The 12692-nt window shown below is 42.9% G+C and overlaps 1 protein-coding gene across 1 annotated transcript; it reads right to left on the bottom strand.

The window, feature by feature from the left end:
- Positions 1-1956: 1956 nt before the first annotated feature.
- On the bottom strand, positions 1957-11164 carry LOC109902299 (MOB kinase activator 3C). Its single transcript, XM_020498558.2, has 4 exons — positions 10790-11164; positions 5436-5987; positions 3943-4145; positions 1957-2921 (listed from the first exon to the last, which is right to left on the bottom strand). The coding sequence occupies exons 2-4, from the start codon at positions 5851-5853 to the stop codon at positions 2892-2894; spliced, it is 651 nt and encodes a 216-aa protein (XP_020354147.1). The 5' UTR covers positions 5854-5987; positions 10790-11164; the 3' UTR covers positions 1957-2891.
- Positions 11165-12692: the final 1528 nt, after the last annotated feature.

The following is a 12692-nucleotide window of genomic DNA, read 5'->3' on the forward strand; positions in this document are numbered from 1 at the left end:
ACAAGATGAGTAGGCCTAACAAACAGCAAAAGCACTAGCCTATGCCAATCCACTATCGCCCATAATTCAAAAGGTGTGGGATGCGATAGATCCCAAATTAATACAACCATGGCCTTTTTGATGCAATGTGGCTGACGCAACAGATCAGGACATTTAGCTTTAAATGATGATAAACTATTAGGCTATTAATTCACATTATAAGTGCTGCAATGCGCACATGGCAGTAGGCTATAAGTGGGGAAAAAATACATGTCATCTATGCACTTAAGTCTGGAGTCGCTCCATATCTAAATCTTTTCAGGGTACATAAATATACCTCTGTGCCAAATTTGGGTTGTTAATCTTAAAACAGGCTTTCTGAACTGTAAATTGTATTACCGTCTGTGGCCATTTCATAAGATGACTTCCAAGGCCCCCAGGGGCCAAATCTTTAGTGGTTCCATACTCAAATCTTGTCAGGGTACATGAATCAACTTCTGTGCCAAATTTGGTGCGTCTATGTCAAAAAAGGCCTTCAGAACTCTAACAGTGTATTACTGACAGTGGCCATTTTGTAAGATGGCCACCACATATATGTGATGACTCCATATCTAAATCTTTTTAGGCTAAATAAAGTTACCTCTGTGCCAAATTTTATGTGTTTATCTCAAAAAAGGCCTTCAGAACTCTAACATTTTATTACTGACAGGGGCCACACACACACACACACACACACACACACACACAGAGAATCGCAAAGTTGTTTAAAGTAACTGTCCCCAGGGGTCAAATCTGTGGTGGCTCCAGAAATAAATATTTCCAGGCTACATAAATCTATCTTTTAATTGCTGCATATCTGGGCTGGCTCCATATCTTAATATTTTAAGGGTCCAGAAATCTACCTCTGTGCCAAATTTGGAGCATTTATCTTAAAACAGATTTCCAAAGTATTGTTACAATCTGCATGCATTTTGAAAAATTGTTGGAGTAAGCCCACACCATTCTGTTGTTGGGGTAAGCCCACACCATTCTGTTGTTGGGGTACGCCCACACCATTCTGTTGTTGGGGTACGCCCACACCATTCTGTTGTTGGGGTAAGCCCACACCATTCTGTTGTTGGGGTAAGCCTACACCATTCTGTTGTTGGGGTAAGCCCACACCATTCTGTTGTTGGGGTAAGCCTACACCATTCTGTTGTTGGGGTTAGCCTACACCATTCTGTTGTTGGGGTAAGCCCACACCATTCTGTTGTTGGAGTAAGCCTACACCATTCTGTTGTTGAGGTAAGCCCACACCATTCTGTTATTGGGGTAAGCCCACACCATTCTGTTGTTGGGGTAAGCCTACACCATTCTGATGTTGGGGTACGCCTACACCATTCTGTTGTTGGGGTAAGCCTACACCATTCTGTTGTTGGGGTACGCCCACACCATTCTGCTATTGGGGTAAGCCCACACCATTCTGTTGTTGAGGTAAGCCCACACCATTCTGTTGTTGGGGTAAGCCCACACCATTCTGTTGTTGAGGTAAGCCCACACCATTCTGTTGTTGAGGTAAGCCCACACCATTCTGTTGTTGAGGTAAGCCCACACCATTCTGTTGTTGGGGTAAGCCCACACCATTCTGTTGTTGAGGTAAGCCCACACCATTCTGTTGTTGGGGTAAGCCCACACCATTCTGTTGTTGAGGTAAGCCCACACCATTCTGTTGTTGAGGTAAGCCCACACCATTCTGTTGTTGAGGTAAGCCCACACCATTCTGTTGTTGGGGTACGCCCACACCATTCTGTTGTTGGGGTACGCCCACACCATTCTGTTGTTGAGGTAAGCCCACACCATTCTGTTGTTGGGGTAAGCCCACACCATTCTGTTGTTGAGGTAAGCCCACACCATTCTGTTGTTGAGGTAAGCCCACACCATTCTGTTGTTGAGGTAAGCCCACACCATTCTGTTGTTGAGGTAAGCCCACACCACTGCAACACAGAAAAGCTGCTTTATAACATACTTAATTACCATTTTTGGGGGGAAGAAAAACGATTTCACTCATATTGTAATTCATTTCATAGAAATCTGGAAACACTGGACAGTTACTTTAAGGTTTTACAAAAGCAATGAGGCAGGTTTTAATTGGTCACTGTCTGAATGAAAATATCCTATGTCTGATATTTAGTGTGATCACAGCTAAAACATTTCCTTAATAATAAAATGCAAATTAACAGGGCATGCAACAAAAACACCAATTGTAGTGGGTGAACTTACTTGTCATAACACTTGGCAAATTAATCAGTCACACATCTCAATCAGATTAGTCTCCCAGAGTAATCCCAGTTGAACTAGTTTTGGTAAATGAAAATGAAGTCAATATTTCACAAGTATTGCTTCCGGTTGTCACCCTGTACTTACCCAGACACCTCACAAAATGTCTGTTTTTCAAAGTCCTTAACTCTGTTGCCTCTGGCTGGGACACATTGGACACGTACTTGTCACAAAATGCTAAATACTGGAGAGGGGTCTTGTGATGTCGCCTTCTGTCCATCACAAAATGGCTCAAACACCTCGAAACCGCAGGCACATTTTGGAAGTTAATGATGTCAAGAACATGCACAAGAAAAACATATTCATGCTTAGTAAAACAGAGCTAGAACAGTTACTCAAATAAAACACAAAATACTGAAATGCTGCATGTCACAGCACAAAATCTAGGAAGCAGAACAGTCCTTTTTCCTAAAAACATATGTGAATAAACGTTCTAATGCTTGATGGATAACACTTAAGTTCTTCAAATCCACTCAAAATCCATTTGACTGTCCTTTGGTTTGAGTGAGTGTTTGGAATGGTATTTAAGCAGTGGGTCTCTTGAAGGGCTCCGGGGAATTTTTTTGAAATGATGTACACTCCATTGTCCATGTGGTTTAGTTACAGATCTTCTCTGTCATTGCTCTCTGGGGGTAAAGAGAAGAGAGGAGAGACAAGCAATTCATATGATGTTGACAAATGACCGGTAAATGGCCCCAGGCTTAATTTATCGTAACCGACAATGCTACACACCTACCGTCACGCTGTATGAGGCCACGAATATATTCGAACAGATAGGCTACAATACAGTCATCATCTGATGAGAAGTCACTCGTCTGTTCCCATCTTACCTCTAGTCATCCAAAAGCTTATTTCCCCCCTGATTATGTTGTTGATATAGTTTCAATACGTTTTCACCAGGAGGGGAAGTAAAAGTCTGTCTTTTATAATGATGATAACAGAGGCATTTTATTGTACCTTGGAGCACCTACCTCCATCTGTTCAGATGTAACGAAGCTCTCTGCACTAGAGAAAACAACTTGAACGTGACATGATTCTCAGTTATGGCTGGCTAGACTGCAATTTCACTTATGATGGTTATATAAACCAAACCAGATTTCTTACAAAGAGTTTAACAAGTTTTTTTTTATGATGCAAACTGGGGAAATAAGTGGTGCATCATTAATTCCAATGACTGTGCCAAAGGGAAAATGAAAGACACACTGCTATCGTATAATTATTTTCTACTGGGCTGTGATTGGGTAATATGCTCAATGCCCAGAGTTGATTCTGTATAATCACCCAGTTTATGTGGTTTGCGCAGACACTCAAAACAACATGTTCTGTTGTGGTGTGAAATAACGCAGACAATACACTGCCTTCGTTTTATGGAGGAAAATGGAAGCTCCTCCCTTATTGGGCCACGGCAAAACTAGTCAGTCTGAAGGATAGTAATGTGAGGGATACGCCCTCATACATTCATATCCAGACACCCTTCTACCCCTGTCCTAAATATGAACTTACAGGACATAGAAATGGAACCTTCCACCCAAGCTCTATCTAAGGATACATCCCAAATAGCACCCTATTCCATATTTAGTGCACTACTTTTGACCCCCCCCCCCCCCCCCCCTCCCCCTCCATTCACCCCCACACCTCCTTTCTCACCAGGGGCTCCAGTTCAGAGTGCTCGATGAGGCTGAACTCAGAGATGAAATAATAGTAGTGTTTGTAGCAGGTATTGATGTGGGCCTCAGCGCCCATACTGCAGATGCTGTCAAAGTGGTGGATGTAGACGTGCACAAAGACCCGGAAGAGACGGCTCAGGATCTTCTTACACACCTGCTGGAAGTTCTTAGGGAAAGGAACACCTGGGACCAAAGAGGAAAGAACTGTCAGTGAGGAAGACTGCCACCCCATTCAATTCATTTTTAGAGACCATCCCTGGATGCATTAATGAAAATCTATTTGTAACTATCAGAATGTCATTATGTTCCATAATTATGTTCTATTATGTTTCATAATTACATCTCACTTAGCATTAAAAGCTGTCACATTCGTTTCCATTGGAGATCATTCAAATCACACTGGACATCAATATCCTATACTGTAGGTAGATCGTATACTGTACAATTTCTCTCGGCAGCCGATTACATGTTAATTTAATAGATTGTTCATGCACATAATCTCCCTCCTCAAACAGAGCTTGATAACAACCCTTTGACAATGAACAATAGACTCAGAGTACCCCATTCAATTTCTTCCAAATGCCACCCCCCAGAGTGTAAATTATACCGTGACATTCGGGGGAGGCTCACTTGGGATTTTTTTTTTATGGGCCTCACAGTAAAGATGTCATTTAACAGTAAAAAAAAAAAGTATTACATTTTAATGTGGCATGAACACAACCAGTCATGATGTTTTCATCTGATTGTCAAATAAATCACTTCAAGAAGTAGGCTAACTGCAGCTGCACGCATTTGTCTACTCCAAAAATGATCCCAGCATCCAAACCGTGCACACTGTACACTTGCTATTTGATGAATGGAAAAAGACATCTGTTACAAACACCATAAATGTAATGACATTTGGCGATTTTCATTAGGCCTATTATAGTGGTGTGCATTCATGGATGCCGAGGGAATCTATGGTTCCCCAAAAAACTATAAACAAATTTTAAAAAATTATGAAATTATATTTCATCATTTTCCTTCAATTCGCAAGTGTCTGAATCTATCTCACCGGAGAATGCATCATACTCTTTTTGATCAGACAGCATCAGATACATGGGCTACACATACTGAGACAGAGGGGCGCTGTTTTACTCACTCGGATGCTTTCTCCAGTGAGACTGATGCGTCTTGCGGCCAGGGCATCTTGCTGTCGGCCCATCTTGGTCAAATTATCAATATTTAGAGCCCCCCCCCCAAAGTTGGACTTTTGTTGCATTTAGAGGAGCTCATGTCTCATTCATGGAAGCTTAGCTCATACTGGCCCCCCATAATTCACACTCTGCCACCCTCATTGTGTAATTAACCTATCTCGTTAACCTTTCTTTGAACCTTTCTAGATCCATTAAAGATACTGTCAGAGAGAGTGGGCATGAAGCCACATCACAGGTGCATTCACTATCCTAGTTTGGAACCACTGCCTTTACACACCTACTCTCGTGGGGAAGATGTTCTCGTTGTTGATGTTCGTCTCGATCCAGTCCATCAGAAGGTTCATGTACTTCAAGGCGGGCAGCTTGGTGGGCTTCTTGTAGTCGTCTCCGTCCTGCCACCGGTACTCGTAGCGCAGGCCCCCCGACATGATGGGGCAGGTGCGCTCGGTGCAGAACTCGCTGACCGTGCCGTAGATCAGGTTGATCCGGTTGAAGAAGTCAACCACGTGCACGGCGATCCAGTCGTTGATGTTCTCTCCCTCGGGAAGCTGGACCACTTTCCTCAGGTCCAGGCCTGACTTCAGAGAGGCCTGGGCCTTCTTGTACAGCTCAAACCGCTGTGTGCCAGGCTCAAAGCGCTTCCGAGGCCTAAACGTTTTATCTTTGCTGAAGACTTGTCCGAGACAGAGCGCCATTGTCTTAATGGTGGACTCTATGGACAGGTTTCACTAACATACGTTTGTTTAGGTTGCAGGTCGCAGAGGAGTTGTTCTATTCAGAGGGCAGTGACCTCTACATTGGGGATGATTGAGAATGGAGGGACCCCTCTCTGAGACATAGAGGAAACAAAATAGGTCATGAGAGGTTAGAGATGCTCAGCTCGTTCACAATGTTATCAGGCAGCATGATAGAAATCAGGAAATGAAAACAGCAAAGTAAGAAACAATACTGTAAGCTTGTTTACAAAGGGCATATCTTGAAGGACTTGATGAGCAAAGCATGTAGGGATTGTGAAACTGCTCAGAACAGAAAATATGACCCCAAATATGAGGTGAGAAGAATCCATTTGCGGAATTCATTTCTGGTGAACTTTTATTTTCTGGCGGCCACTATGCGTTGAATGTCACAAGACCAACAACCATAGTGTCCTTGAAATAGGCCCAGTGTGATCTAATAGTGAAATCAGATCAGAGGGGATAGCCAAAGGTAATTGTGTAAATGAAGAGCATGCTGCACTTCACTAAGAGGAAGCGTGGTGAAAGGGTTCTTTACGTCGTCTGTACGTGAGACACTTTGAACTTTCCACCTAAAAGCCGCCACCCACACGCTCAACATTAACTATGCAGAACACTACCTCTCACTGGTCATACAACTCCATTGGAGAAAACCCACTTGCGCAGCGCAGCTACACTGCCTCAAGTTCAATTGTAAGCACCATGAGTTGTCTAACACCTTCGCCATTGACCTGATACAATATTGACGGAGGTCTACTCCCCTGTAGGGATGGACAATAGCACAGTAGATAATTACTGTAATGGCGTCATACATCCAGTCGTTATTAGCTATTAACCATCTGGCAGACCATGAGGAGATCATTTCGCAGTGTCCTGGACTGGTTAAGGATCAAACAGCCTGAATGGGTTTGACATTTTCTTTTCAGACAGTGAATGTTGCAGAGGGACAAAATCTATTAGACTAAATTGCTTTTGTTTTTTTAATCATAAGGGTTAATAACAAACGGTTGTCCGTATCAGAATATCGTATGAAAAGGGGGGGGATGAAGCAGGGGGGGGGGGGGGTAGTCATTTCGAGGGATGAGTCATCACAACAACCCGTATATCAATCAAGTCAAGCGCACCAGAGAGAAGAGAATAACTCGTGGTGGATCAGATCTTACCGAGAACTCCCCAGCAAACTAGTTCAGTTACAGGGCAGGTTTAGTAGCCAACTGGCTACTCAGCTCCATTTTTTTATTTATTTTTATTTCACCAGGTAGGCTAGTTGAGAACAAGTTCTCATTTGCAACTGCGACCTGGCCAAGATAAAGCATAGCAGTGTGAGCAGACAACAAAGAGTTACACATGGAGTAAACAATTAACAAGTCAATAACACAGTAGAAAACAAAGGGGGAGTCTATATACAATGTGTGCAAAAGGCATGAGGAGGTAGGCAGATAATTACAATTTTGCAGATTAACACTGGAGTGATGAATGATCAGATGGTCATGTACAGGTAGAGATATTGGTGTGCAAAAGAGCAGAAAAGTAAATAAATAATGGTTAAGAAGGATCTGAACTTGACTGAGTTTCCATGACTTTCATGTGGAGTGCTCTGAAAAGTCAAGGCAAGCTATACAGCTGTCAATAAAGTCATGCAGGTATTTGTTCCAAATATTATACGCTGAATAAACTAGAGACAGTATGCTGTTCTAAAATGCTTCTGAAGCTTCTTTTAAAATAGCTTCTTCTTTCATTCTATATGACACATATGTCTCGTGCCCTTATGACTGTACGTGACTGTATCCACATTTGTGTCCCACGTTCCATTTCACACAGTTCCTGCTCTCAACAGTTCCTGGTTTTGTTATGGTGCAACGTGTGTGGTTTAAGTGGGAAATATTTGTCTTTCTATATAAGTTACGCTTATTCATGTGCTCTGAGTCTGAAATCTACAGAGTCATGCAGAATGAGTGCAAGTAGAAATGTTGCATTACACTTGGTTTAGTGTCGTTTTACTGTCGTTTTGCTATTACGCCTCGATTAGACCAATAGCGTCATTGGGTTTTGGTACACCAGAAGTACATTCATTTCCAATGGAAAGCTCAGTTTGCCTTGCAGTATTGTGTTGCAGAGGCAGTTGCAGTGCGTTCTGTGTTCTGGGTCGTGCATACATTGGATTTATACAAGATACGCATAACATTGTATGCATCGACTTGACAGAACTAGTAAGTAAAAGGTGAATGTTGAACTTCTCTTGCATTCATATCCACTAAAATGTTTGATTACATAATGAAAAAAGTTTGACTGCAGAATTTATTACGCAGTATTGATGCAATGACGTTGTCGGTCTGACAGAGCAGTTAGACTTTAGCAGAACTTTGACAAAGAGCTTCCTCTTTCACTCCTCGTGGCCTGTATTTATAAAGCGTCTCAGAGTCGGAGTGCTGACCTAGAATCCGGTCCCCCCTCTCCATACAATCTTTTTCATTATGAGTCTAAAGGCAGAACTGATTCTCGATCAGCGTTCCTACTCTCGAGACGTGTAGGAATGAGGGGCCCTGGACTGTTCAGGAGGAGAGTGTCATCCATCTTCTTGACAGCTTCCTCCACATACGCATGGTGTTTGTACACAGTACGTGTGGTGTGAACAGGATCCTCCTCTTCCTCAGTACTTTACATCTACAGTGGGGCAAAAAAGTATTTAGTCAGCCACCAATTGTGCAAGTTCTCCCACTTCAAAAGATGAGAGAGGCCTGTAATTTTCATCATAGGTACACTTCAAATATGACAGACAAAATGAGAAAGAAAATCCAGAAAATGACATTGTAGGATCGATCTTTAATGAATTTATTTGCAAATTATGGTGGAAAATAAGTATTTGGTCAACTATAAACAAGCAAGATTTCTGGCTCTCACAGACCTGTAACTTCTTCTTTAAGAGGCTCCTCTGTCCTCCACTCATTACCTGTATGAATGGGACCTGTTTGAACTTGTTATCAGTATAAAAGACACCTGTCCACAACCTCAAACAGTCACACTCCAAACTCCACTATGGCCAAGATCAAAAAGCTGTCAAAGGACACCAGAAACAAAATTGTAGACCTGCACCAGGCTGGAAAGACTGAATCTGCAATAGGTAAGCAGCTTGGTTTGAAGAAATCAACTGTGGGAGCAATTATTAGGAAATGGAAGACATACAAGACTACTGATAATCTCCCTCGATCTGGGGCTCCACGCAAGATCTCACCCCGTGGGGTCAAAATGATCACAAGAACGGTGAGCAAAAATCCCAGAACCACACGGGGGGACCTAGTGAATGACCTGCAGAGAGCTGGGACCAAAGTAACAAAGCCTACCATCAGTAACACACTACGCCACCAGGGACTCAAATCCTGCAGTGACAGACATGTCCCCCTGCTTAAGCCAGTACATGTCCAGGCCCGTCTGAAGTTTGCTAGAGAGCATTTGGATGATACAGAAGAAGATTGGGAGAATGTCATATGGTCAGATGAAACCAAAATAGAGCTTTTTGGTAAAAACTCAACTTGTCGTGTTTGGAGGACAAAGAATGCTGAGTTGCATCCAAAGAACACCATACCTACTGTGAAGCATGGGGGTGGAAACATCATGCTTTGGGGCTGTTTTTCTGCAAAGTGACCAGGACGACTGATCCGTGTAAAGGAAAGAATGAATGGGGCCATGTATCGTGAGATTTTGAGTGAAAACCTCCTTCCATCAGCAAGGGCATTGAAGATGAAACGTGGCTGGGTCTTTCAGCATGACAATGATCCCAAACACCCCCCCCGGGCAACGAAGGAGTGGCTTCATAAGAAGCATTTCAAGGTCCTGGAGTGGCCTAGCCAGTCTCCAGATCTCAACCCCATAGAAAATCTTTGGAGGGAGTTGAAGGTCCGTGTTGCCCAGCAACAGCCCCAAAACATCACTGCTCTAGAGGAGATCTGCATGGAGGAATGGACCAAAATACCAGCAACAGTGTGTGAAAACCTTGTGAAAACTTACAGAAAACGTTTGACCTCTGTCATTGCCAACAAAGGATATATAACAAAGTATTGAGATAAACTTTTGTTATTGACCAAATACTTATTTTCCACCATAATTTGCAAATAAATTCATAAAAAATCCTACAATGTGATTTTCTGGATTTTCTTTTCTCATTTTGTGTGTCATAGTTGAAGTGTACCTATGATGAAAATTACAGGCCTCTCTCATCTTTTTAAGTGGGAGAACTTGCACAATTGGTGGCTGACTAAATACTTTTTTGCCCCACTGTATTAGCTCTACTGGTGAATTTCTATTGGCGATAATACAGGCATTCAACATTGGGAAAGCACTGAGTTTGTAGTCCATTGGAGAATGACCAAAAAATATGTGCTGGTCCACAACTGGATAGTTGGCTGATTTAGTGATGGCTACTACACTCCATTAGTTATGGTATCTAACTTTCAGATGCACAGATGTGAATAACAGTCGTGGACCGTACACCTCAGAGTACTACTGTATTTAACATTCGCAGTGCACAGAGGATACATTTCTATACAGGCCAAGGGATTGGGATACATTCGCTTTGTTGACTTCACTGCTTCTCAGTCTCCACATGCCTCTCCAATTACAGACTGGTGCATGTCTGATCACGTACGGGGGATGGCGGACCAGACCCACTGTGCACACTGCACACTTTACTGAGTTTTCCATGGAATTTCCTTCGGACAGTGGAGAATAACAGCAGCTCTTTCTAGATCCTACACACATATGTGGGAGAGAAAAGAGTCGCTAATGCAATGGACCAAACACAGTTGGATCCAGTTATATGCATCAAAGTGAAAGAGTGAGAAGAGATACAAGGAGATCAACAGAGACATAAAAAAAAGGGGAGAAGTTTCCCCCACAGTACCTGGCTGGGTTCCCAATGTGGACGACTTGGGAATATGGACAACGATCCAGGCAGATCTGTCCCTCTCCGGTTCCTACAGATACTCCCTCCTTCCCAGCTACCAACAGACCTCGAGGCTCCAACTTCACTGAGAAGCCAGCGACACAGCAGCGCAGACAAAAAAGTACAAGTCAAAAAGTTGTTTGGCTTCTCTTCCTGTGAGTGATGTCACATCCTGACTTTGTCTGAGAGGCCCCTGCTGTCTGTGTGTGTCTATCTATGTGTGTGTGTGTGTGTGTATGTGTGCATGGAAGACCTATAAATCGACAAAGGAGGTTCCCTCTCTGCCACTCCTCATTCTCTCTCTCTCTGTCTACTTATCCTGTAGGAAGGCAGCCCGTCCCCCTTAGCCAACGAGGCCCAGCCCTCATGTGGGAGCTCTGGGAAAACAAACCCTCTTATTATCCCACAGAGCCAGAGCAGGGGGAGCGGACACACACTGCGCATAAGTGCTGCGGGCCTCTTGGCATGCAGTCTCTCGCTCTCTCCTTTGTCATTTCTCAAAAACATATCATTTCACTGTCATTGCCAAGTCATAACCAAATCCATCAATTTTGGCCCGCAGAAATGTATCGCGTGGTGCCACACGTACACAAGCAAGTGTCACAAATCTACAAAGGAGACGAATTAAAGAGACAACAGCCGTGAGTAATCAAATTCAGCATGTTTGGCAGATATGTTCTTGTTCACCAGCTCCCTTCCACAGTAAAAGGGTAAGGCTTGTTTGTTCCCTAATGGTCTAACGATGCTATGGACACCATCCAGAGGAAGAGTTCTCTGTAGTTTAAAGTTACCTGGTCAGACACTGGCTGCATTCAGTGGACCCTCCTGCAGTGCCGTGATAAAGCAGTGGGCTCCAGGCCTGCAGCATGAGAGAAAGGGAGGGAGCGGCAGAGAGAGAGAGCAGGCCTTTCTCTCTGAAGTGCATGTCATGTAGGGAAGACACTAACCCGCTTGGTATGTTGCTGTGAATAAACAGTCCAATTGTAATTGGCCATAACATGTTACGTACTGTGTTTTACACAACGATTATAACAGGTTTGCAACCTATTAAGCAAAAATAGACCTCCACCCAATCAAATAAATGTTGAATATTGATCATCAAAGTGCATATTTCAAAATCATGAATTCTGTATCTCACAGCTGCAGTGAAGAGGTTTTCATGTAATTACGGGTAAAAGTCTCCATGCAGTGACCCACAACATCCACTGGGTGTCAGCGTCTCCATATCTCTTGGTCTTGAGGGCTCAGAAACGAGAAAAGTTTCTCATGAAATCCAGAGCTTAAACAGAAGCTACGGTCAATAAGTCATTGCCAATAATCAATTATGAAATGAATGTTAGATTTACAAAAATGATGTGCATTGTCAAGCCTTGCCATGCTATGACAAGCCTTTCCCTTTCACACTAAGTACAAGCTCTGCCGAAGGCCGTGAGGCCGATACGTAAAGTTTATTGAATAGCAGTAACGCTATCAAGAGCAGTGTTTCGGGTGTCTTCTTACTTTTTTCTCCTTTCACACTAAGTGAAATAAAAAAAGAGAAAGATTAGAAATTTACCACACAAATTACAGCAAAGTAATCTGTTAAATGACACCACCACTGAATAGGACAGTATAAACTAATTAGAGATAATAAAACAGATTATAACAGAACTCAATCAAATAAGTTTAACCTAAGAATGTATCGTCAATTACTAATAAAATAAGCCCGTGTGTGTACAGTACCGCTGTGATTGGGAGTCCCATAGGGCGACACACAATTGGCCCAGCGTCATCCGGGTTAGGGTTCGGCCGGGGTAGGCCGTCATTGTAAATAAAGAATTCGTTCTTAACTGACTTGCCTAGTTAAATAAATACATAAAAT

Source organism: Oncorhynchus kisutch, linkage group LG13 (genome assembly GCF_002021735.2).
Source record: "Oncorhynchus kisutch isolate 150728-3 linkage group LG13, Okis_V2, whole genome shotgun sequence".
NCBI classification, from domain to species: Eukaryota; Metazoa; Chordata; class Actinopteri; order Salmoniformes; family Salmonidae; genus Oncorhynchus; species Oncorhynchus kisutch.